At 44.3% G+C, this 26524-nt stretch overlaps 1 protein-coding gene across 1 annotated transcript; it reads right to left on the bottom strand.

The window, feature by feature from the left end:
• Positions 1-25734, bottom strand: LOC121080761 (netrin receptor DCC-like). The gene is made up of 7 exons (XM_040578884.1): positions 25667-25734; positions 23793-23955; positions 17197-17423; positions 14516-14632; positions 10533-10688; positions 2235-2447; positions 1-107 (listed from the first exon to the last, which is right to left on the bottom strand). Exons 2-7 carry the CDS (start codon positions 23936-23938, stop codon positions 1-3), a joined length of 966 nt encoding a protein of 321 aa, XP_040434818.1. The 5' UTR covers positions 23939-23955; positions 25667-25734.
• Positions 25735-26524: the final 790 nt, after the last annotated feature.

Here is a 26524-nt window from a genome sequence, read left to right as displayed (position 1 = left end):
CTAAGAGCCTTTTAAAGCTGAGATGTCCATACGTGGGGCATAATGGGCGTTGATGGTCCCTAAGGGAACCACCTTGGCTGGTCCACAGGGAGCTCGGCCAGCAGGGACTAGGGAGGAGCAGGGACGTGTCAGTCATCTTTTCTCGGAGGCTTGTTCCAACAGAGAAATACCTCACAAGCCTTGAAAAGTTCCCAAATATCCTCAAAATTTCCCTTTTGTGGCTGTCTAGCTACAGCTGGGGCATCACACCCATGGGTAGCGTTAAAGACCCAGAACTGCCGTCCCTTTTTCATTCCTTTCTCTCTCCACTCCCACCCTGAGTGAAAAGAAGAGAGATCTGGGTTCCAGAGGAGCGGGATTTGGGAGTGGGTACGGAAAAGCAGCCTGGGTTGGAGGGACGAGGTGCAGGAGCTGGGCACCCTGCGCGAAGGAAGCCTTGCAATGACAAATCAGGAGAGGAGGCAACATCACTCTGGCTAACGACTCCGGGGACAAGTACATTGAGAAAAGCGAGAGCAACCATACATAGAGAGAAATAAATAAGCCCCAACACCTCCAAACAGCCGGAGGCAGAGCAGAAATGAAGTTATATACATTTCTAAAAAGTAAAAAATGTGGTTTCGGTATACTGGTGAATACAATAGGTCTGAACGCCATATATAAGCCAACAACATGTTTTCGTCTATGTGACAGAGTCCAGAAAACCAGATTTTTTCATCCCTTTAGCATTTGCTTTATTTATTTCCACTGCTTTATGGCAGATTATTGCCATAAACTTTCAGCTCTTCATTTTGCCTAATGACACATTGTTTGCATCTGCTTATGTGAGATCACTTACTGAAAAAAAAGGCAATTTTCTTTTTCAGGATGATGGGATTTTTTATGAAGACAAGTAACATGCCCTCGAGTTCCTCCCTCTTTGCCATGCCTCCTAATTATAATGGTTAAAATGTAAACTCCGACTGACTTAGAGAACAAATAGTCCTTTCAAGATACCGGGTTTACTTGCTAGAGTAAGACAAGTAGAATTGGATCCTCATAAAGTAAAATGCGGTACTACATAAAGACGAATGGACTCCGTTATATATAAAAAATAATTCAGCAGCACTCTTTGGCAAAAGCCGTTCTCCAATAAATAAGGATTTATCTACTTCTGTCTGCTGTCAGAAACTGGATTACTTGCTGATGGATAGCAGGTGCTTCCAGTAAAAATGCAGAGATGTTTTGGTAGCTTGCTTGTTGCTAACATCGACCTAACATATGCTGTATGGCAAGAAAGCTACACTTGCAAAGCTGCATTAGAATAGAAGAGTGAAGCTGAAATCTCCAGTTTGTCTGAGCCAAACTGGAGATTATCCAAGCTAAAGGAGTAAGGCAAACAGTTAAAACAAGATACCAGTCTGCAAACTCTCCTTTTTTTTTTTTTTCCCCCCCTTAATAGGTCTAGTAGCTAGGGTCACCAAGACAAACAGTGCTACTCAAACAATACTAGTTCACGTGAAGAACACTTCTAGCACTGGGTCCACTTCACAAACAAAGCAGATACCAGATACATCGCCCAAACGTTCTCATTCGAGCCAAGGGTGAATTTTTAAAACAGCTCTCCAGAAGTGATGCTGCTCTGGAAACAGACCTAGAGACCAGCTGGAAAGGCACCGTGCCCCCCACCCATGGACCAATGTCCTCCCACAGCCACGTGCAGCCATTTCATCCAGCCTTGACACCAGCCTGCAGCTTCATTCAACAGTGGCACCGGTCTAAAGCCTCTTTTTTTTTTTTTAATTTATTTTAAATATAGAATAATTTCCTTTCTGTTCCTTGCACGCTTGCTATTTAATTTTTAAGTAGCTTGCACACTGGAGTGGATTGCAGTCAGTTCTTTTCCAGCATACATAAATAGTCCTTTCATTATCAAAAAGGCAAAGCCTTGAAACAAGAGTCAAGCGTTTGGCACTGGTTCAAGTTACTGTAGCATAACAGGAGACTGGAAACAAGACCAAGTGATTAATTTGGCATCTCATTTAATTCATTTTTATCACTTACTTGTTACCTCTGATTTCAAGCTATTGCCTTGTCCTGAATTTTTATTCCATTTTGTCAGAATGAAATACTGGATTATTATCATATAAATGTACATATCCACTTTCCATTCTGTCAGCACTCGCAGATCTGGCTTCAAGGCACAGAACAGCCTCGCGCTGTGGTACCGCAGCCCTTCCTCCCGTCACCCTTACCTGTTTGAGACAGAAGCGGTGTGTAAGGGACTTTCGGTTCTATTGCACTCATGGGTGGAGGTAGCAAGGGGTTGGCAAAGCTGCGCAGAGGGTGCGTAGGGCGGACGCAGGCGGTGGGGATGGTTCTGCTTGGGGCGTCCTCGCTGTTGGAGTGCTCAGGCTGCGTCTGCGGCAGCAAGGGCGGCTGCTGCGGTGCTGGGCCTTCGTTAACAGCTGCAAGAGAACCATCCGGAGGCAGGGGGGGGAAAAAAAAAAAGACTATTATGGATATAGTTTTTATGTCCCACTTCATATTTGTATGGTCATTTTCAACAGAAGGGCCAGCATTTGCCTCCACCCTCCAAGAAGGTGCAGGCGATGTGTGAACAGTCCCACCAGAAGTCGCTGGCAGCCAAATGAAAAACCATTTGAAGTGCAAAACAACTTCCTTAAAAAAAACCAACAAAACAAAACCCACAATATTTTTTAGCTCCTTCTGTCTTTCCTCTTTATGTGCTTTTAGATATTAAAAGCCCATAAAGACATAAATACATCACGTGGAGATTGAAACAAGCTACGGCTATTGAAACTCAGTGTGTCCAGCATGACGGTACTGTTCTAGTCACAGTGGGCAAAAGCTGGAGACAACGAAAGGACTTAATTAATCTCCACATAACCTATCACCAATATTGTTTTTTCCTGGAGACAGCGGTAATGGTTAGTGTGCCAAAGCAGTGGGTTGCTGCTTTATTAGCCTATATTCAAAGCCAGTTCCTCAGAGATTTAAATGTTCCATGTCAACCTCATATAAAAGACGACCTCTCTATGTTCTGCTGTATTTCTTAAAAGAAGCTTTCAAGATCAACCTCTGTTGTGGACTTCCCACGCCAGGAAACGCAAGCAGGCAGCTGAAGGATTAATGAAAACAAAGGTTGAGACAAAGAGCAAAGCCCGTTATTCCTACAACCCTCTGGAAACACGTGTGGTACCCAAACGTATAATCTGCATCATCATTACGGCACTGTCGGAGTTTTCAGGATGTGTATGGTCCACAGTGCTGGCATCACCAGTACCACAACGGCAAGAAAAGGTGAGTTGTGAACTGAGACCTACTGAAACCTGTTAGATGCAAAACAGCCTCGTCCTGTAGCCTACAATCAGAATATCTTCTATGGAGTGTGTCGAGTGGAGAAGATGCTGCATAGGAGGAAGGACAGAAGACGCCAGCAAGAGGCAGGCTGCGCCCTCCCCCCCGCCCCGAAGGCATCGCTGGTCACCTAACGCTGACTCGTGGTCGTGAAGAGAAACTCACTGCTGCTGTTTACACAACACTGTACCACGTCATTCAGACTTCAAGAAGCTTAAGAAAATAAAATTTTCATTTAAAAAGAAACTGAAAATAAATAACAAATATTTCTGTCTAAAAAGATGGAAATAAGAATCCCAAAGAAACCAGATTATTTAGTTCTTGTAAGGGAATGGAAATGGGGATAAACAAATCTTTAAAATCTCTTCCTGACCACTATGCCTACCTCAACAAGCCAAACTAGTTAAGAATTAATTACAAGGAGGATTGATAAGCATAACTCTGCTGCAGTGCTTTGTGGATGGCATTTCCCCGTGCACCAGGGAAGAGCCAACCCAGCTGGAAACACCATCCTTGATCTCCAAATCCTGCACGGCACCTGCTGCTGAGCCTTCCCCGGAGCAGGGACCCGCTGGGGCACCTCCTGGCGCCTCTCCCAGCTCCTGCCCCATGGCCCCGAGCAGCAGCACTGGGAGAAAGTTCTCCTCTTGGTGCGAGTGCCTGCTGACGTTATTTGCAAGCAGAATCATGCAAGGAAGAAGCCAACTGGATAGCAAAGAGCCCCATCACAACAGGAACTTCATCTGAGCATGTTGGTGCTGGTCCAGCATCCCCGGGGTATCCGTGCCAGCCGGGATGGCTTCCCAGCATGACAGTTAATCATGCAGCTTATGGCAGGGAACGGATATCTAGGAAAAACTCAACCTTCTGCTGAAGAAAACCATTTTCCTGACACACAGCTATCAGAATTAGTTATTATACTGGGATCCAAAATGCTCCAGAGGACCTGGTTTCTTTCAAAGCCTGCTGCAACAACCAGAACTCATTGTGCAAGTAACATGCAATTACAGAGCCAAGTCAAATCTCAAGGCATTTTATAATAATTAATGTCAAAGTATGTAAGTAATTACAACCTACTAAGTGGCAAAACAGTTTTGAAAAATGGAAATGAGGATTTCTCCTCATTTCCACAGCCCCATTGCTCGTTCCTATGGCAATATCACACTGACAAAATGCAACACCGCGGATAGGAACCCAACTACAGGATCAGACCAAGGTCAAAATCATCCACGGTTCGTAAAAGTTTGCTCATCTGCAGCTCATTTTCCTTGTTTTCACCTTCAAGGCTCTTTAGATTGCCCTGGCCCTGCTCTTCCGTTGCCTTCCTTGCCCAGCAGACCCCTCTCTCTTCCTCTCCTTGGACTAAAATTCTCCTCAAGGAGGGCAGCGACACTGAGGCTGTTTGTAACAGGGTAGAGCAGGAGTGAGAGCTGGGCCCATCCCACCCTTCCTCGCCACCCACACATTCCAGAAGGCATCCCAGTGTGTTGCTACTTCGCCCTCGTCCTAGTCAAGGAAGATGCAAACCAACAGGTGAGTCTCACCGAGGGACGCACCTGAGGCTGCAACGCTTTCTAGCGCAAATCCTTGGCCAGGGCTTTGCTCAAAGTAAGAATAAAAGCTTTTACCGACGCCCTTAGCCTCAAAATGTCTTTCAGCATGTTTGTCAAAGCCTGAACTTCCTCCCCAGCTCAACGCTTTTCATTGTGTCCTTAAGGACAGTTCTTTTGGGAGGCTCTTGACCTCTTTGGAGAAACAAGCAAGCCAGACACTCCACTGCTGCTGGCCATCAAATACCTCCTTGGTATTTTCTGCAGTGCTGCTCTCAGATAACAAAGCTTTATCAGCTAGCATCAGCATAATGGCCTCTGCATTACAAGGCTATTAAATTACGGCTTTACTGTATGGGTATGTTTTATCTCAAAGATTTAGTTGTAAAACCTGGAGACCTACATAACCGTTATTACATAAAAGATTTCAGGTTATCCTCCAGCTATTACTGAAGAGAAAGGTGTGATGACTCTATTAAAATCAGAAGCTAGAGTTGGGATTTAAATATTGAAGGTAAGTGGTCTAATGAAGGTGCTTCATGCTTGAGAAGACTTTTTTCTAAAATAAGATGTGCATGCTTGCAAACATAATGAGAACCATCAATCTGCAATTCTCTCAAGTCCCTGCAGGAAGAGAGGATGGATTGTTCATTTGAAGGATGGATGAAGATGAGCACATTGCTACTGCTGTCTACATCACCCACATCAATCCCCTGCCTAGCAGCCAGATTATTTGCCTTCATACAGCACAACAGAAGCACCCAAGAATTCTGATTATTTCCACAGATCCAATTATTACCCTATTTTTTTGACAGAAGGTAGACTCCCAATTGACCTTTAAGACGGAGTGGATTAATGCACCATGCTGCATTCCCATTGCAATCTTTTGCTCTTGAATTCCATGCCAGAGTAAGGCAAATACTATGCTACACATGAAGATCTGTTCTAAAGCCCAGTAAAACCAATTAGGGTCTCGTTACTTTGGAGAAACCTTGGATAAAATCCTATTTGCATTCATTTTATACGTGAGGAACATCAGGAATAAGCTTGCTTTGAACACCAATAGCTGTGGACACTGCTCACCGAGCAGAAGAATAAATATCTGATACAGAGTCTTTTGATCTTTGCTTTCGCCTAATCGTTGTTTGTGATGATGTTGTTAACCATTTTAATGAATTTAGGTCTCTGAACATATTTTTACATTGTGCAGCTGCTATTAAGAGGTAACACTGGAAATACTCCCACTTGGATTTGTAGCTGTTGGCTCTGCCACAGTCTGAGGTAATGAAAAAATCAATACGGATTGAAAAGAAAAGGTAATAAGAACTCAAAGTATGTGATGGTAGATGGGGACTTAAAATGACTGAACTTTACTCCTATCTGCTAATGACTTTCTGTGTATTTTTGAACTTACGCAGGTTGTAAATATCAGACGACCAAGACTATACAGCTGTGTCCTGCTGATGGCTTATTCCCGCTGGGATCTTTGGATGTTACCGCAGCCCAAGCAGCAATATTTTTTTTTAACAGGTTTAATTGTCAGGCTACTACTCTGGTGCAATTCTAGGTACATCCCAAAGAGCAGTTCTGAGGAACACTAAAAAAATTGCCACTCCAAAGCCAAATCATGAGAAGATGGCAGAACCGTTTTTAAGTCGTATGTGGTTAAACCAACCCCTGCTGAACCCAAACCCAACTCTTGAATAAAACGACTGTTTCTACCGAGTCCAGAACGCAGCTTCTGTGCTAGAAGGGACTTAGGCTTCCCAGCTGGATGAGCTCACCGCAGAGCTGACTGCATGCCGCCAGAAAGCCAGCTCCAAGAGGAAATGTACTCAGGAAATATTTGCGTCAGCGCATCTCACTTGAACAGCTAATTGTACGAAAAGTTACCTCCACTCCATAATATTTTTTCTATGGCTATATCTCAAGCTATTAATATCATTGCTGTTTCATTGTTCTGGTTTACACAATTTTCAATCTTGCTTTTTAATACTAGCAAATATATATCTCTATTTTTTGAAAAAAAACCAAAACCACAAACAACCAAACACCATATTTTCTGAACATCTCCAAGCTCATCTCAGATGTACATCTCAGGGCGCTACGCTGATGAATGGCTCCCTCTGTAAATGGTGCTCTTAGACCACTTGTAGCATTTAGGGTTAGCCTGAAGAGAAGCCCTCTGCCTCCTGTAAAAGTGTGATCAGGATGGGACCACAATGTAGTCTGTTAATGCTGACCAGCGTGCGGGTGGGATGGGGCAGGATAGGGATGGACCCACCTCAGCACCTCCCAAGCGGGACACGGTTTCCCGCATCTCTCTTCTTTCCCTACTGATGACCACGCTGGCTCAGCATCTCCACTAGTTGTGGCAGCAGGGAAAAACAGAGCAGCTTTTTCCTTCCGTAACACATGGCAAACTAGGCATGTCACCATCTTCTCCTACCTGTCTTGATAACACTGTAAGCAGCGGCTGTGACGGAGCTCTGGAGAAGGCAAGCCGTGGGAAGGACTGCTGACCAGAGTGACAACAACAAAGTGACAACAGTCACTTTATTATGGTTCAGAGATCTTTTCTGTCTGGAAAAAACTGATATTTAGCAATTGTATTGTGTGGCTGGTAGTGTCATCAGCAGTAATCAAACAGGTGAGACAGCTTATTATTCAAGTCAGATGGGGCCTGACTCTCCATCTCTTTTTTTATTCTTATTTATAGAACATTTGTCCTAAAGATAAGCTGCAGCACTCAAATCTTTGGGTCAATGAGTAAGGCCTTCAGAAACAGAAGAAGGTGTTCAAGCATTGTCTGTATGGCAGGATGCTGAGCAACACCCTCGCTAACGGCACGGCATATGATTTATTCAGGGATTGCTACATCTTGATCAATAAGTGCTCAGTCATGCAGTACCGCAGGTAGGCTCCATCACAGAGGAATTATTGCTGGGCAGCTCTTTTTCAGCTGCAGCTGCAATTGGTCAAGTATCAAGTGAATTTTTCACTCAGGGGTAAAACGTACGCAGAGAAAAAAGCTTTAGGCGTTGTCTCTATAGTCTCTTTAACTGCTAGTTACTCTCAACTGCAGGATCGTATTAAGAAAAGAGCTGAAAAATAAACAAATTCCAAGCATGAAGAGTGATTTCGTGGATCTATCCCCATTCTCTGCCGCTGTGAGGTGGGCTGTGAGGCAGCGGGAGGTGAGCCCCAAAGGAAGCAGCAGCTTTTTGGTTGGATGCATTGCAGATTGTCCACTCTTCCAGAGGGGGGGAGGTCGCCAGCACCAGCCCCCGTGCCCAGGAAACCGTCAGGCAGTGTATTAGAAATAGATTTTTACACCTCTTCATCCCGCCTTGGACTGAAAAGTAATGAACAATATTACAAAATAAACCTAGTGAACTGCTTGGCTGGTTCTGACAGCGTCAAGTGTCACTTGAGAACAAACACTATTGCTGCATCCTTGTCCGTGCCACGGCAGTGAACACGGAAGGTACAGCGAAGGAAGAGAGCATTTCCTTCGGAGGCATTTCATATCACCTGGGAGCTTTGGAAGCCTTCACCAGAGAGCACAACTGCGCCGGCTCTAACAGGTCGTTGCGACACGTTGATAAGGGGCTGAGCTAATTTTCAAAATACTATGTGGTCTTGATTACTCAGACCTCAATAATGGGAAATAGCTGCTATCCAAACAAGGCTACATCCACTGCTTTTGAATTATTTAATGGGAAGTTGCCCAAATTATCTGGAATCTTCACTGCTGGAGCTTTTTCAAGGCCCATCAGGTCTTCTGAATAATTAAAAGCTGGTTTGTAGTCAAGCTTTTTGCAGAAAACTTCTGGGCATCAGCAATCTCCTGCTCAGCTCTCAAGCACGCTGCACTCGAAGGGCTTGGGCAAGCCCATGCATCTCTATACAGACCTTCCCCCAGCAGCAGGATCCAACAGGCTCTCAAAGGCATTCCTTGTTTTGAAAATCTCATCTCCCAGCTACCACCTGTGTAAAACTAGCGACTGGTTCAGGCAGAAGCTGAATGCACCACGGGTGTGGGATTCTGGGGGCTGTGCCTAACATATCCCTCAGCAACTGTGTCCCAGCCACCGCTCCTTCCCAGCTGAGCTGCCTGCATCCCTGGGGAAACCCCCCTCACGGGCACTGCCAGATTTTGGAACTGAAGATGCTCAGGTCCTTTATGAACAGGTCGAGGTGATGATGGCTGAGCAAATAATTCAATTTTTTTTTTTTTTCCATCTCCATGCTCAGACACAAGGTAGTATTTTTTTTTTTTTTAATTCCCCAACATCTATGGTACGTCAAGCAAAAAACAGACTTTGTTACCATGCATTGCATTTGTGGTGGGTGGGGTATTAATTTAAGCAGCAAATCAAAACCTGATGATGCCGGCAAGGCTCTCCAGAGGAAACTGCCTTCTAGCTTTGAAGGGACCATTCTGAAGGGAGGGGGAATGGCATTAGGGTGATCCTAGTGTCCAGGTGTCCTAGTGGACACCTGAACCCACCTTTTACCTACAGTCCCACCACTGGATTTCAATCACCGGCCCCCAAGGATCTGTCTGAACTGACTGAAAGCACCAATCCAAGAGGAGGAAAAATCAGTCATTTCAAGAGGAGCTCCCCGTGGACCAGCAGCGCCGAGTCTTGGTGACATGAAAAAAAGATGTGTAACAGATTTCCTATAATCTGTCAATAATTCAGCCTTGACGTGCAGTGGAGTTAAGGGAGAACTGTAAGAAAATATGAACCCTCCAACTGTAATTAATATGCCAGAGTAGGCTCGTTAGGCTTCAACAAAGCACAGATGGTGCAGCAGGGGCTTACGCCCAAGTTGTGAGGGTGAGGATGGGCACACGCTTCCCGCAGCGTAAGGTAAAGAGGAGTTATGGGAACATGCAAACCATACATCTATTGCTGCAGAGGAGCTAAGAGGTATGTGGAGCTCACCCTGGAAAAAAGACAAGTGATGCAGAGATGGGATAACAGCATTCCTGTGTATAAAAGGAGCTGCAAAAGGAAGAAAATAAACCACGCTATACATACATACATACATATATATATATATAAAATATATATATATATATATATATATATATATATATAGCCTGCTATAATCGAACCAAGAAACAATCGGCTTCAATTTCAGCAAGTTAGATGTTAAAGACGATGCTTCTAGCAGTGAGGGCAGCTAAAGCTGGGAAGACACTGTGTGGAGAGGTCGTGTAAGTGCTATCGTGGATGATTTTAATGAGTGATGATACGAGATTCTGCCTTGGGATGAAGAAGAGCTCTCAAAGCCTGCGTTTTTCTGGGCATATCCTTATCAATAAAGCAAAGGAAATTAAAGTACAGTGCAATGACTGACAGACCCGCAGAAAAGAGAGGATTGGATTAGAGATGCTGCGACTTTTAGCTTTTAAGGTGTTCTGTACAGATTGGAAATTGCAACTGGAGCTGCTGCTTGAGAAGAGAAATCCAGCCTGGATTTATCCTGGTTCCCAAAAAGCACGGCAGCACGATTGGATTGGCAAGAGCTTATACATCCCAATGATGGAAAGCAACCTCTTCCCAAGCCCTTTAACAGCAAAATACAGAAGAAAAGCACTGTACTGACTTCTTCCCGCTCCAAAGGTCCTGTCCACAGAGAGGGTCGGGAACGGCACCGGCCGCAGGGTGAACTGCGGGTGCGGGTATCCGCAGGTCGGGGACGGCAGGATCCCGGGGTACTGGGCACTTTCTAGTGTTGGCACTGGAATGGCGCTGACCACAGCTAAAAGGAAAGAAGGAGAGAGATTAAATGAGCGCTTTCAGGAAATTTTAAAAAATAAAAAAATAAAAAAATCCTTAGAACCAGGAAGGAACCACAACCAACCACGTTTCCAAAGTGAAGGACCCAAACAGCCGGTGCAAAACAAGCCGCTGCCCACAGGAGCCACCTTGGTATCCAGAAATACGCCTCTCACTTATCAGTAAAATTAAATGGCTTTTTGTCTGTGTTCCAGCGACATTTTGGGGGGTGCTTTCTGTCCCTTGACAAATGAGGGAGGAGGAACGAATCGGGCAATTTAAAAGCTTATTTTAGTGGTCTACGCGCATTCCTGACGCCGCCCTCAGCCGATGATGCACCTCTGGAGGTGCGCAGCCTCCTGCAACCCTGCCATCCTTCTCACCAGTGTCCTCAGCACTCCTGCACGTTCCCAATGGCACAGGACCCCCATGTCTGCCCAGCAGATGAGGCTGGCTGGGCATCATTCCCTGCTCAGGAATGTCCAAGCCTGTGAGGAACCGTGGTGAGATGTCCCAGCAAACCGGCAAAGTTGAGTTCCTGAGCTGCGTTTAAGCGGAAGTCTTGGATTTGAAAACTGGGATCACAGTGTGATGAATTCCAGCTTTCTCCTAAGCTACCTCCTTTTTTTTCAACAATCAGTGCTGGAAGAGCCGGTGATCATAATGCTATACAAACCATACATTTCTCCATAGCTTTTAGGAAAAACTTGGAAACTCTCATGCAAGTTTTGCCCAGCAACACAAGATGCAGAGATTTTCGGCTCGTCGATGATAAGGTTTGGGCTTACCTAGCGCCTTTCACACATGGATTATAAACAATGCTGTAAACTTTAAGGTGATCAGTACAATTAATTCTATCTAGCTCCTACTACAATCATTACACAGAGTGGCAAACCGGGCTACCTGCCCAAGGTCACACAAGCAGCCACGGCGGTACCAAAGCTTTACGAGGGGATTTTTAAGCCCTCAGCTTTCAGCTGCGCTGCCAGAGGTAAGGGGCAAGCGTGGAGGTGAAGAAAACTCACGAAGAAATGCTAACCTGGGTACTTTGAGCTTCAGAGTTGTCTGGGTTCAATTCATCCACCCTGAGAAGAGAATTTCTACTATTCAGACTTTTCATTTTGTCTGTATAAGACAGTTTTATTGACAATATTTATAACATTACTGCTACGGTGAAAAATATCCCTCCTTTATTGAATCCTATTAAAGAACAACTTGTTTTTCAAAGTCCATTCTTTCATTTCTTTTTAGGGTGTAGATACCTAGCATGTTCATTTTTAAAGTAAGACTGGATTACTATTCATTGCAGCCCCCTATTGCAGAGAAGCCAGAGAAAAGCGAACATCAAACATTTTCAATAAATCTTTGCAATTTCAAGCAGATATGACAACAAATCTGTTCTGTCATAGCCTGTCAGCAATTGAATTTGCACTTAATATTGATACACCAAGACACCGAAAACAGAAATTCCCTGACCAAATCACAGAGCTCCCTAAACACTGGTCTACATTCAAAATGTACTGTATCACGTAAAAAAAAAACCAAAACAAAAACAACAAAAAACCCCACAACAAACAAACAAACAAACAAACAAAAAACCCCAACCCCCAAAAAACCCAACATCACCCAGGAACAGCTTACAGAAATGATAAACTAGGACAGTCTGAATTGTATTCAAGCACCCCAGAGGCTGCCAGAGCAACTGAGCCGATGTGTTTTTATTTCCCTCAAAAGCTAAGGCGCTTTCTGGTGTGGTTTGTTCTCCAAGCCCACAAATCCTGCTGATTGAGATGAGCATGAATACTTCCAGATTTGGTATTTAACAATTAATGCTATGTGTTTTTTACTTCAGAATTATAATGTTGCTTCTTCGATCTATTTGATCGCTCGCTGCTGACAATTTCTTGCAGTATCAGGCAAACGGAGAGAAATTAATTAAAGCACCTAATCTGACACAAAGCCTCAATTTTATCTTCTGGGTAAAAAAAAAGCATATTCAGCATAACTCAGCCTGCACAAAGAAGACTTTAATAAATCTGAGTTTAATTATTTGCAAACAATCAGAATATGCTGTCACTGTAGATTAGATGGATGGTGTTCAAAATATAAATAAATAGAAAAAAGGACATAATCCCTCAAAATGCATCATTTGACTAGAAAGAAACCTTATTATGTTGAAGAGCATTTTGATCTGCAAAATTTTAGAATCATGTTGAATTGAATTTTACTTAACTAACCCTGCTACTGACCCATCCTAACTACAATTGAGTTGGTCCTGATTTTGCTCACACCGTTCCAAGCCTACCCATTTTCTTGGACTGCTACCCTCCTTCAACCCAAGCCAGTCCAGGCAGAATCCCACTTGAAAAAGGGGCAAATTGCCCAGTTTTGTGTGAGATTGGTGTGGTTACAAGACGGGAATGTGTTCGAGGTCACGGGCAGGTGGTACAAGAGCTTTCTCAACAACCCAGAGGTCTTTCTTTCAGATCATAAGGAGGGGGTAGGCTGAAATGTGGTGACAGCACCAGCCCAAGGCAGGAAGAATGGGAATTCAGTCTCTCCCTGGGCACTGGTGCTTTATCCTTGCAAGGGCTGGGTGCTGGGGCTAAGCAGCATGACCCAAATCGCACCCACAATGAAGAGAAATCTAGGGAACCAATGTTAGGTCTTACGAAGTAATTTACTGAACAAAGCCACAGGAGGTTATTCCCTCTCCTCTCCTTCAATGCGTTCCTTCTATTATTTCCCCCCCCGTCCCACCCAGATATATCATTTGTGATCTGCCCTTCCACAAACCTACAAACGGGCATTTACATTTAACCAGCCGAGCTAGGAAGACGTTTTTTGATAAAATGGAATTCTGTCAGCACACCTTCATTTTTCTTAACTCGGGCTATTTAGACGGATGCACCAATTCCTATAGATTTTTCATCAAATCCATCTTGTGAGGCCAAAGGGTCTAGCTAACAGCTGGGAGCTACCACAAGACAGATGGCAGGGATGCTCGAAGGAGGAGCGGGGAACCAAAGCTTCATCCTTCACCAGGAACTACATCAATGCCAAACCCTCCTCTGGTGCCCGCAGGCTGTCACGTACCCCCGTCCTTTGCTTCGATGTGAAATAACTTTAGAAATTTAAATAAGTTTTGCGGTATGGGAGAACCTATCTAATGCTCTCCTTGTGTACTTTGCTGGTTTGAAAAAGATCCGCTTCATCTGTGAAACTTGTTCAACGATAAACACTTCGCGATCACTGAAGTTTAAGACCTATTCAAAATATCCTCATTTCCTTGGCTTTATAAAAATTGCTGCTCCAGATTAAAAAAGCCCAAAGCGGTGTGGACAACTACAACAGACAAAATAAAACAGAGCAGAAACTGCAATAACGTCCAGCTGATTATAATGATTGGTATTAATAAGAATATCAGTTTACACCTGTGTGTTGCAAAACCTTCTGCTCTAACAGTTTGAACTCTTACCCCTGTTTTTACAGTTTTAGAGTAGGGAGACAGAAAGATTTATCCATCACTATCCACCTGATAAAAACACAAAAAAGACTCTTCAGGCTTAGCCTGGGCTGAGCCTAACGTAAGTATCATTTCTGAATTCCCTCCATAGTTTTCCCACCGATGTGTTGAGAAAACCAGGTGAGGATCCAGCCTTTTTATTTATTTATTTTCCCAATGAACCAAACCTTGTTAATGCTGTTTCGCTTTTCTAGATCGTATTGGAAAGACCGTAGGAGATCTTCAGGTGGGCGAGGGTGGCTTGGGGGTGCAGAAGGGGGCCAGGGGAAGGTCCCAGTACTCACGAGGGTTGGTTGGTTGTGAATCCATGGGGATCATGAGCTTGGCACGGGTGGCTCTGCGGGCAGCGAGGGAGCGCTCCAACGTGGACATGCTGCTTCCGACGTCTTCTGTCTCAGGACCTAGAGAAAAACAACGCAACAGAGCAGCTGAAAACACTGTAAACACATGCTTCTCTTCGCCCTGCATCTAGCAGAAGGGTCCATAGGTTTCTTTAGAATGCAATTATTTTAACGGATCGTTAAATATCAGCTGCAAAGAGCTGCACAGACTATTCTGGCTGCCTTTTCTGAATAAAAACCTTGTGAGAATTAAAGTATCACGCCCCCTTTGTCTCTGCAATTATCTTGAAAACCACATTCACTTCATAAAAATAATGACATTTTTCCTGTAACTTCCCTGTTACAAACTTATTTTAAAATTGAAGTTTCGAGACCAGAAAAAAGCTGCATAAATTCAGGTACTTACAACACCTGGCAGCCAAGAATTGGTCTTTGAAATACATCTGATGGATGGAAATGACCTTCCCTGTGAGATGCCATGAAGTCTTATGTCCTGATTGTCTGGTAACTCACGGTAGCTCTTCCCACCTGCGCATCCTGGTTTTTTGTTTTTTGTTTGTTTGTTTGTTTGTTTGTTTGTTTGTTTGTTTGTTTGTTTGTTTGTTTGTTTGTTTGTTTGTTTGTTTGTTTGTTTGTTTGTTTGTTTGTTTGTTTGTTTGTTTGTTTGTTTCTACAGAAACCATGGCAAGCCAAAGATGGGCCTGGATCTTCTCCTTACCTGGTCGTGGACCACAACTAGGACAGCTAGATCGGAGAGCTGAGGTATGCTGCCTAAGGTCCCATCCAATTCTAAACTGCCCCAGCAGCTATATTAATGAGATATTCTCTTTAGGTATTGCACTATGGATGTTCTAATTTAGTCACATCAGTATAGGATATTTGAAGTCTTCAAAAATTCTAGCAAATACATTTGGCAGGAAGAAAGCATGCTTGGAACTGGATGTTTGGTGGAGTAATTCACAAGGAAATAAAAGCTGTATTCCTCTCTTCATACCTTGTCTCACTTGAACCTTCTATTTAGGCTACTTTCGGCATTTTAATAAGCCACGGGTAAAGTCAGTTTAATACTGTCATACCACTAAGCTTATACGCCCACTCAAAATATACATCTCTGATGTATCCAAGCAAACACACATTCCTTGGAAAATGAAAAAAAAAAAAAATGCCTGAAAAGACTATTTTTTTTTCCAAATCACTCTTCTCTGAATTGCAGGATAAAGAGCCAAGTCTTCTATCGATGACCATTCAAAGACCTAAGTGCCAGTGAAAAGCTAGGGACAGTATGGCACTGAACACATGGCAGCCACACTGAACCGTGTATTATGGACTGGGAAGACAATGTAAAGGCATTTATTTATGGTCCAAGGCATTTACACACAAACCAACTAACCCAGCCTTTGTCGTTGACGCGCTCATACGCTGTGATCACTTCCTACCACGCACTCGACTCCAAGCCTGCTGCAGGCAATGGAGCTCTCACACAGATCTTTCTGGGCCTTGGACCAGTGCTCCCGATCGTCAGCAATATCTGGTTAGGCAGAGGGAATCATCTGCTTAACGTTTTCCCAATGTCTAATAAAACAAGGACCTCCGTATTAAACCCAACAGAAATCACTGTCCCATTTATCTTCATAAGCAGTAAACTACTGGCCCCAAAATACGCCAGGAAAAGAATATTAGATCCATTTAAAATTTTGAAAATGGTTCCTTTTTAATGTTTCTTTCCTTGCAAGAACAGGAGCAACGGAAAAGGGATAAAAACATCAGAGGCATCTGAAAAAGTCACCTTTATGATTTACAGCCCCAGCTGATAGTCCGGAATTATTTCACGCCATCACCCACAGCAATGCATTCACAATGAACTCAAGACAAATGCGTTTATGGTTTCAGCTCCTGCACTGCCATTTGCCCTCCGTCCCTCTCTGCACGCACCACTTGCCTCTCCCAAGACTTTCTGTCATGATGGTAGAAAAAATGCGATCACTCACAGTGAACTCAGGTTCAAAAAAGGAGGAGTAAACTTCACTCAAACTACATTTTTCTTACAGAATTTCTTTCTTCACACTTCTAAGTTTTTTCAGTCTCCGTGGCCCAAACTCTGCTCCTGGTGATGCTGCTGAACTTCTTCCCAACCACGTTCTCCCTCTGCTCCACTTCCCCCTCCACTTACTTCTCCATGCCCCCTTTTCCCTCTCTGTTTTTCTTTAGCACGGTATGAAAATTTAATAACATTTGACTTCCAGTTGAATTCCTGAACTTGAAAAATTAGAATAGTGTAAAAATACAGAAGGATGCATTTTCTCCTAGTCTGAAACCTCTGCAAAAATCATGCAGGAACATCTCTCTTGGGACCCATCACAGACCTGTCAGTTGCCTCCTGGATCTTGCCTGGTTCAGTCTTTCTCCATCAGCTGGGCTAAGGTCACTAACCACCGATATAACACTAATTTAAAGAAAATGTCTATGCTCGTGATGGAGGAAAAAATAAAATAAAATTGGGGTGCATGGAATGGGGTTGGACTAGATGACCTTGAAAGATCCCTTCCAAGCCAAACCATTTTACGCTTCTATGATTCTCAGTTCCCCACATCTCTGAGTGACACCCAGCTGGTTCCGTCCCTCACCGGGCTGTGGGGTGCTCTTGCTGCCCAGCTGTGTTTCCGACTGGCTGTGGCTGACGGGGGTAATGTCCTGGCAGCTCTGCATCGGCGAGTCCCTTCCTGTGGGGTCCGAGCCTGTTGGCTTCTCGATGTTCTTCATTTCCATCTCCTCGTGGTGTATCCAGAGATCTGGGGGTCTCAAGTCCTTCTGGCTGCCCTTCCTTTTACCAGCACTGTGGGTTGCACGTTTCCTGTGGGAAAGGAAGATCAAAACCATCACATCAGAACATTTTTCCCCTTCATAAGACCAAAAGAGTGATGTCTGCTCATCGGTGTCTTTCTAAGGAACCCCTCGGGTTGTGTCCTTCAAAGCACAGCCGTTACCTTGGTGTGGTCCCACGCTTCCTGGAGTCTGCTCCAGGGAAAGGGCCTGGGGCTCAGGAGGGTGGGTCAATTTTGGCATCAGTTGATGCAGAAATTGGGAAGAAACTACTTTTCCCGGAACCAAAGCAGCCAGTTTCATCTCGAGAAGAGCAGCACTTGCAGAGTGCCTGTGTTTAAACACAGCAACTGTGACTGCTGAGCCCACTTCTGCCCAGTTATGCACATCTTACACCTTCCATAATGGCATGCAGCCTATGTCGTGTTTCTGTAAATATCCATTAAAGCAGCGCTTTCTTACAGAAAAGCTCAGAAAGCCAGGGTCGTGTTTCCCAGAGTACCGTAACTCTCCTCTCTTGGTGCACAGGTGTCCCAACACACTCCCTTGTTGGTGGCCACCTCCTCCAGGAGCATCCTGAGGGCACCGCTCCACTGCTTTCCAACTTCCACCTCCCCTCGACTACACAGGCTATTGGTAACTAAACACGCATGGTTTTTTCTAGTCTAAAGAAAAGGTACACTCCTTAAATGTGGAGTGCCGTGCCTAATCTGCAGCTGTAGAGAAAGCCTTATCAGGAATCAATTTAAATAACTCTGAAAGAACAGTTTTTCTGGCTTATTGTCAGGGTTTTTTGCTCAATAATCCAGAACTCTTACCTCTGGCTTTTTCCTTTGTACTTATCAATGTATTTGGTGAAAAGAAGGTGATATTATTGTCCCAAGTGGAAAAGCAGTGATACTTGTGATATAGAAAAAGCTGCAGGCAAGTTATTTTCACATTTATGTGGACTTTTAGGTAACAAAAAAAGAAAATCTTCATCCCCAGCGGCGCTGAGTGCCCTTAGCTACTCATTACCCCCATCATACTGATGGGCAGGCTCCTTCCCGAGTGCAACCCCCCTCCCTGCCCTGCGCAGGGTGCGCAGTGGGTACCACCCGTGCAGGGATGCTCAGGTCACTGCCCGGGCTGATGCACACCAGGAGGCAGCAGTGGGTCATCCGCCTAGAAAAATGCTTGAGGAAATGTTAAACTTTAAGAAACTCCAATTGTTTGAATTGATTTCTGCTCCTGGCGTCACCAAAGGTTTTGCTTTCAAAAGATGGATAAACCACATCCTGTAATTTAACATGTCACTGCGGGCACAGCCCTGTCTCACCCCCAGAAGCTGATGGCAATGACATTTTACTTCAGCAGAAACATCCCCATCCTCAGACTGCCACTCATCAAGGCAGAAGTGTTTTTTAGGTCCTTTGAGTGGTCGGTACGCCAAAAGCTCTTCAAGGGTTAAAAGGTTCATTTTAAAATGCGATCTGGAAAGTTAGCGGTGGTGGGGAGGTTGGAGTGGCTCAGGGATTGTTGTTTCAGCCCACAAGAAATAAAAGTGTTGGCTTCCGGTCAAAATTAATTCCTACATTTCGTCGGTTACTTGCTAATTGCCAAAACTTACTAATTTAAAGTAGTATTTCAAAAAGCAGGAAGAAAGCACAGGGAATAAAGACAGTTCTTTAACACCTTCTTGCACAGACCCTAGCACCATCCTGATAAACACCTGCCAGAATAATTATGAGCACCTCCTTTCAAACCTCAATGTACGACCTGCCTGAAGTTAAAAAATAAAATTGTTCTCTCTCAAAAAAAAAAAAAAAGAAAAAAAGAAAAAAAGAAAAAAAGAAAAAAGGTCATGATTTTGTTTCTAAACAAGGAATTCCTTCCTTCACTTTGGGATATAGCAGCTTTTTTGTCACTTTCAATTGAAAATAATTCATTTCTCCAGGCCTGAGCTAGGCAGAAGAAATTTCAGCCCCAAAGTAATTTTATACCCACCTCGAAATAAGGGGTTCTAATGAAAGTGTCATTCCAACCATAACCCCAAAACCACTCCAGCAACAGTACCATTTAAAAATACATGCTGTGATCAAGCTTGGTTTGCATTGTTTTTTCTCACAAATTATTGTTGCGCTGGCAGCCTGTGAGTAGCAAATTGAATCAGAGCCAGGAGTGCATACGAAAAGGTCATCAATAACAAATGAAAATAAATCCTCCTCTGCAACATTTTCTTTATGCAATGCAGAAGTTGAGGTTCAGCTTCTGAAAATGCACCTACCCTCAGTTTCAGGGGCAGGCAGCCTCTTTGCTGCACCGGACGAGCACATTATGTCACTGGAATACAGTCCTAAAAGCTTCAACATCAGCTTCAACCCTCAGCTGCAGCAATGGAAAGCGACGCTTCACATGTTGAGAATTACAGTGGGATTCAAATTTAGTACATTACCCATTTTATAACTGGAGCAGGGACTGAGAAGACGAGGAGTTTGGAATTGAAAAAATGATCTCAGATGGCAGCATTTCTGGCGTTCAATTATTTTACAATGTGAAATGCATCCAGCTTGCAGACCATAATGATATATATTTTTTCCTAAGGATAGCTGCATGACTAGAGCTCAGCTCTGCCCTTAAAATATATATTACGGTCATGCAATCTTGAATAATGACATCAGAAATTAAGCTATGCTTTCAAAATAAACTCTCTAGAGAGGAAACTCTTTTCTCATCATCTCTTTCCATATTTTCCAGCACACCACCACCTGGGCAGCAACTCCAGCCATTATATACAGCACATCCACACAGCTCCTAACAATATGCACATGCTACATAGGATAATTTTTCAAATACTCTGGAGTGAGATTACTCGCCATTGCCTTCATTTTACAGTTACATTACACCACAGAAAACAGTTCAGGTTATAGCAACTCAGCTGAGTTTATTTTTTTAATAACAACTGAAGATATATCTATCTGAGGATCTCAGAAACAAACCGTCCTCCTGAGCAAAACAAGTTTTTGCCTGTAAAAAAATTATGCACAGGAAACCATCCCATCCTGCTCTGATTGGATGCCTTTTCCCATGGAGCGGGGACAGTTTCGGAGGCAGGATACAGAAGCAACAGCCCCATAAGCTGTAATCATCTCCCCGAGCCTACTCCAGTGCTGTTTGCAAAGTGCTTTGAAGATGCCCAACGATAAATGCAAACGTTAGTTCCCCTTAAACATCCTTCTGACTCATGAGTTCGTATTTTGTATTTTCTGCTCTTTACTCTTAACCTGGAAAAATTGTGCACTTTGCCTTTTGGGCTGTAGGAAAGGAGATAACAACTGGTATAGTGGTCCTGTACAGAAAACCTGAAGGAGGATACAAAATGGTTCTTTTTCCATAAAATCTCCCCCAGTTTTCACAGAAAAATCGTTCCAGCTCAGCCTCTTCCTTTCCTGCCAGCCATCCTGGAAAGCTGCAACCAGCACCTGGCTCTCCCATCACCTGGCGTGATGCTCCTCTCCCCTGTGCTAAGATCCAGCCACCGTGCAAGAGCTGGGGCAGAGGCCACAGCTAACGCGCTGCCGCAGCTAACGGGCTACCCCAGCATGCAGGACAGGCGGAAAACCAGGAGCATCCCCAGGGAGCACTGCAGTGAAATATGGAGGCTCTTTAGTGGCTGCAACTTGCTCCCCATTAGTTTGAGTGGATTACACTTTGGTTAATGCCTCCCCCGAGCCCTCCCAAATGTACACTGACACATCCCTATTACTTACACAGGACTTAAACTAGTCTTAGCTTATTTTCTGCAGCCTCTTTTTACACCGCTCCCCTGCCCAGCGCTTGTTCAAGACCGTGCTTCATTTTTAATGGCTCCGATACACAGTATTTACCTACCAGGCTTGGCCAAGGTGTCCGCCTTCCCCCTCTCTCCCATGGTAGTCACAACGTCGTGCTACTAGCCCACAGGCTAACTGTTCTGGCACGTTACAGATTTTGGTACTCCCTCGGAGCCTTAAAAACACTCCTGCAGGTCGGGTGCACGCTGTACAACGTAGTATTTGTCCCCGGTTTAGGATTCCACTGGGATTCATCTTCTCTAAGCTTAAAGCTCCAAACTGCCCTGCCTGGACCAGGAGTGAAGGGTGGGAGCTGATGGTGGCCCCATCGTCCACCCTCCCTGGTGGCCCATCGGCAGCCGCTGCCAGTGCAGGACAGCGAGCATCTCGCGCTGTGGAAGCTGTAATTACAGTGAGGGTGTGAATCTCAATTACCGCAGAAGCCGTGCGTTCCCTTTACTCACCACCATGTAAGTTATTGCACCTGAATCTTTACTCCCATTTTTCTCCCGTTTTTTACTGGTGTCAGATTGTCACAGGGTTCAGACGGCTGATATTTCATTCTCCCCTAGATGGCAGAGATAGAAAATACCTACTAAACCACCCAGGTCACTACCAGGTTGTTCTGTCTAATATGCTTTATTGTACGACTTGCCTCCACCGACGGCTTAAGGAGATGATTCCATCACCCGCAAGCTTTCGCTCTGGGGAAGGAGAACATTATCCAGTGGAACTGGCCCTTGCCCTCACTGCATTCTCCATTGGTGATTTTCAACCAAGAACCTGCTACTCATAAAAGCCTGAATCGAAACTGAATCAAAGCTCTTTGTGTCACAGGATGCACCGGTCCAGGCAGGTCAGAACCAAAGGCATTCCCAACAACCACCTCTGTTTTGGGGAAATGCAGGACTTTTCCTGCTGTGTTCCATTCCAGAACTGTCGTTTCATGTTCCCTGTCCTAGTTCTCTCCCGCTTCCAGTGCAGAAGTGGTTAGTCTGGGGAAACTTGGGTGAGATTCAAGCACCTACAGGATAGACATTTAGAACTTAAACAGCAAATGTAAGTCCATCAGCTTCACATTTTCTAAGTGACAGGCAGCAATAAGCACCTTCAAATGGCAACTCTTCCAGTGTCTGATGGTAAGAAGATGATTCTTTGAACACTCCTGTTCTTCCCCAGGGGCTACACAGGAGGTCAACGACGATCAGCTCACACTCGGATATTTAATTTTTGACATCTCATTCTGGATAGATGGATCCCTGTTTGTTTCTTTCTCTTGTAATTCCACTTTCCCTGTTAGAAACTCAAGAGAGCTTTTGCCTTGATTCACCAAACTCTATTCAACATCAGAATTTCCATAGCCTTCAGATAATGCCCTCATTTTCTGGTGCTATGACTCACAACAGAAGCAGATTTTACAATCAGCTCATCATACAACTGCCCCAGCACCCCTAAAAGCATAAGCCCTTACTTTTCTGCCTAAATGAGAGCTTTCTTATTTAAAAAATCTACCCTCAAACATCCACCTTTAGAGAAAGCACTTGCCCTGGTGACCGTAACACACTACAAGCTGCCATCCACCAGCCTGGAGCTGATTCCAGCAAACACGGGAGCCATTCCATTCCTTGTCCATCTCTTCCTTCATCGTGCCACCTCTTCCTAAGCATCAGTGTAAATCAATATAATAATATCTGGCCTGTGCAATCAGGGTCTGAAAAAACCAGGTCAAAAAAAAAAAAAATTGCCATTCCTGTGGGCAAGCTGTGATTGAACTTTACTTTCTCATGTCCACGCTTTCGTAACAGTCTAATAATACAATGAATAAATAGTGAAAGAATAGTCTAATAATTTTCAATGCATTAAATGCAGCACACCCAGCTGTTTCAAAGCCATCGACTCCACTTCTAACTCATCGTAAAACCCAAAAAAAGCTTTGTGCTTTACACTGCTGCCCTTTTATAGCCTTCCAGAGGAATCCTAAAGATTTTTTTCCCCCTGTAATTTTCTATAGACTGTTTGGTGGGGGTTTTTCAAGTGTATGAGAGTCACCTGGAGGAACAGTTCAGGATGCTTTTTACTGGAAGATGTTTTGAGACAGGCTGTCTGGAAAGGATAACATCCTCCCCAAGGTTAGCAAGTCAGCAGGGCTCACTGTGTCTCAGCCGTGCAGGTGCAGGGCTGCGGAGTCAGGAAGGCCGGCAGCATCACGAAGTGCAAAGATTTTATATTCCTCCCCCCCCCCCCCCCCCCCCCCTCCCCCCCGCCCTGCTCCTTTACATCAATAGAATCAATTCTTTCCTGTGTCTGAATTATACTGGGCAACATAAACAACAGAGCTGCGGATGGCATGCTTGTTTTTCACAGCTCGCCACGCCAGGGGTACTTCTGCCTCATGGTTTACTCTGCAGCTGGGGACAGAGGTTACTTGCCTCTCCCTAGCAGTGAGGAGTGACACCACCAAACCCAAAAGATGGAGCCCCAAACTGCAGCTCAGTCCCAGAACCCCCGCCATGGCTCTACAGAATAAATGTTCTTGCCCGTGTCTATCTTGAAACCTTTTCCTTCCACCCCATGCTCTGAGAACCTACTTCCTCTGCTGCGCCGAGGAGCGCCGGGTGCAGATGACAGCCACCGCCACCACCACCACCACCGTGATGACGCCGACAGTGACGACGATGATGATGAGGAGGTTGCTGTTCTTCTGGGGTGTGACGCTGCCATGGGGAGGGTGCATCTGCCCGATGGGGGGCTCTGGAAGGAAAGCAGAGGAGGGGATGGTTAGCGCTGGATTTGCTCCCCCGCCTCTGTAGGGGTCACCCATAGAATAACACAGGGAAAGCCTGTCAGGTGGCGTGAAATTCTCTGAAAAAGCAGACGGAGGGTGCAGAAGGGTGCTGTGATGAGCTGAAATTCGTATCTTGCTGCTTTTCAGTGGTACAGCAAAGAGGAAAATATTTAAGCAGTAACGACTTTTATGTTTTCTGGCTGTTACTAACCTGATGTTGGGAGTCAATAACTCTCGGCTCATCTTTGCTATTATCAGCTGAAAATGGAAATATGGGGACCATAGATTTTTTTTTTCTTTATGGCCTATATAGTTTTTCTTGGTATTTACAGGCAAATACATCTCTCATTTATCAGCCAACCCAAATGCCTGATTCATTTGCCAGCGCTGCATTCATCACTTGTTATAACTAATTATAGTTATATTTTATATAGTTATATATTATAACTAATTACTAATGAAACTATTTAAATAATTTTCCCTTTTTCTCATAGCCCTTTTTCAGGCAACTGACTAAGACCAGCAGCTGTGAGTGCCACCCTTTCAGCCTTACAACAGTCTCAAAGATTTTGGGGTTTGGCTTCTTTTTCATTTCCATGCTGAGTAAAAGGCACTGAAGGAATATACCATATAAAACAGAGCACCTATCAAGAAAAACATTTTTTTTTCCTCTCCCTACCCTTTATTGCAGGCTCTGAAAGCTCTTTCTTTCTCATGAGTCAGTTTTCCTGTATTTATGATGCACTACTATGAAGACCAGGAGAAATGCTTAAACCAGTGGTGTGTTGGCTGCACCACAGCAGGACACAGAAGGGGAACAAAATTTTGCATTCCTTCCATGTCTCGACTGAGAATAATCAGCATGAGTTTATCGGCTAGGTACCTTGTAATTATTTAGTACTTTTAAACCTCACTTGATGCCACATTTGAGGGAATCTGGTCTGTTGTTTCATTCAATAACGTGAGATGCCAATGCCTCATTAGGTAACAGGGATGGGGTCAGGAATAATAAGTTATTGACAGCATATCTACACCCCAGCACACTCATTAGCTTCAGTTAATTTTTGTTAATCAATGGGGTTTCCTATGTCTTTCTATTTTAGAGCCGGATTAATTAATAAAAAAACCCGGTATTTTCTGCAGAAAGCTCAAATGGAAACGTAATAACAAAAAATGTATTTTGCAATTCTTTTTAAGCTGTTGTTTTTTGGTTTTGTTGTGGGTTTTTTTTTTTTTTGGTTGGTTTTGGTTTTTTTTTTTTTTACAGGTATTCCTATGGCCTGAGATATATCTACCACTTCTCTTGCGATGGGATTATCATACACTTCTGGGAGTATTGCATCAGCTGGAAATCTGACGGGTACCTTGGGGATCAGCTTTAAGAAAACCAATAGAGAATACATGGTGTCCTGACAATATTTTTGTTACTCTTCTTTTTTGTAACCGTTCTGGTTAAAACTGCTGTCGGGTTTGCAGCAGGCATTTTGCGTGCAGATGGGATTTTCTGCAGCTGAGAACATTCTTCCCTACAAAACAGTGAGTGTGAGAGCTGTGGCCACATTGGGTGGGAGAGAGAGGAACGAGAGAGCAATACAGAGAAGAAAAGTAGGAAGTTGTCACCAAAACAGCATTCTTTTTTTTAATTACGGAGTGTGGGTGGACGGAGCCTGTATTTACCATTCAGACTGCTCCTATCGATCAGGTTGGTGTCCACTGGCCAGTATGAGCCATCCCCGTGCCGACCTGTTGGTGGAAAAAAAACACATCAGACACAGTGTGACAGGTAAACCAGCAAAGACCAGTTTGTCACTTGTGACAGCACCTGCCCAAGAGCGTTTAAAGCATCAAACAGAGCAGGAAAAGCCATCCCATACGCGCCGGGGAAACTCCGTCATTGCAGCGGGCATTGGAAAGCCAGCTGAATTTCAGCCCTTTGAGCAGCTTGCTTTGTTCCATTGGGTTTTTTCCCTCCTCCCGATGTACTTGTCAGAGTGACAAACTAAGGTGGGATGGCAGCCCTCGCCTGTGTCCCCTCCATGGGTCATGGTGGCAGAGGGATGGTCCTCCGCCTGCCAGGTGGCTTCCCACCACTGGGAAGCCAGCTTGTTTGAATTTATTTCCCTGCTTGTGGAAATACAATGCCACCAGTGCTTCGTTTCTTACAAAAAGCTTGCCTCTATTCTAATCCTGATGTTTAAAAAGAAAACTAACAAACAAAACCAACCTCCCCCAACAAAACAGAAGAAAAAAATCCAACAAGGAATATGATTATCATTCCAAAAATGTTCTGGCTGTTGAGGCAATATTTGCACTCCAAATGAATACAGTGAAATTGGAAGTGTTCAGCTTTTCTCCTGCTCTATTTTAGCCCAGTTATCAGCTTCGGGCTAAATAGCTGTGACGGTGTATCCGTGTTTCTGCCAAGACCAGCACATCCCTGCTTCCTCGCATCCAACAGAAGAAGTGCAAAGGTTGGCAAAGTCCCACCAAGCTCCTCTTGGTGCCTCTCAGTGTGGGAGTGAGCAGAGTCCTCGG

This window comes from Falco naumanni, chromosome Z (genome assembly GCF_017639655.2).
Source record: "Falco naumanni isolate bFalNau1 chromosome Z, bFalNau1.pat, whole genome shotgun sequence".
Classification (NCBI taxonomy): domain Eukaryota; kingdom Metazoa; phylum Chordata; class Aves; order Falconiformes; family Falconidae; genus Falco; species Falco naumanni.
Note: the sequence above shows the minus strand (reverse complement) of the source record. Positions and strands in the feature narration are given on the sequence as shown.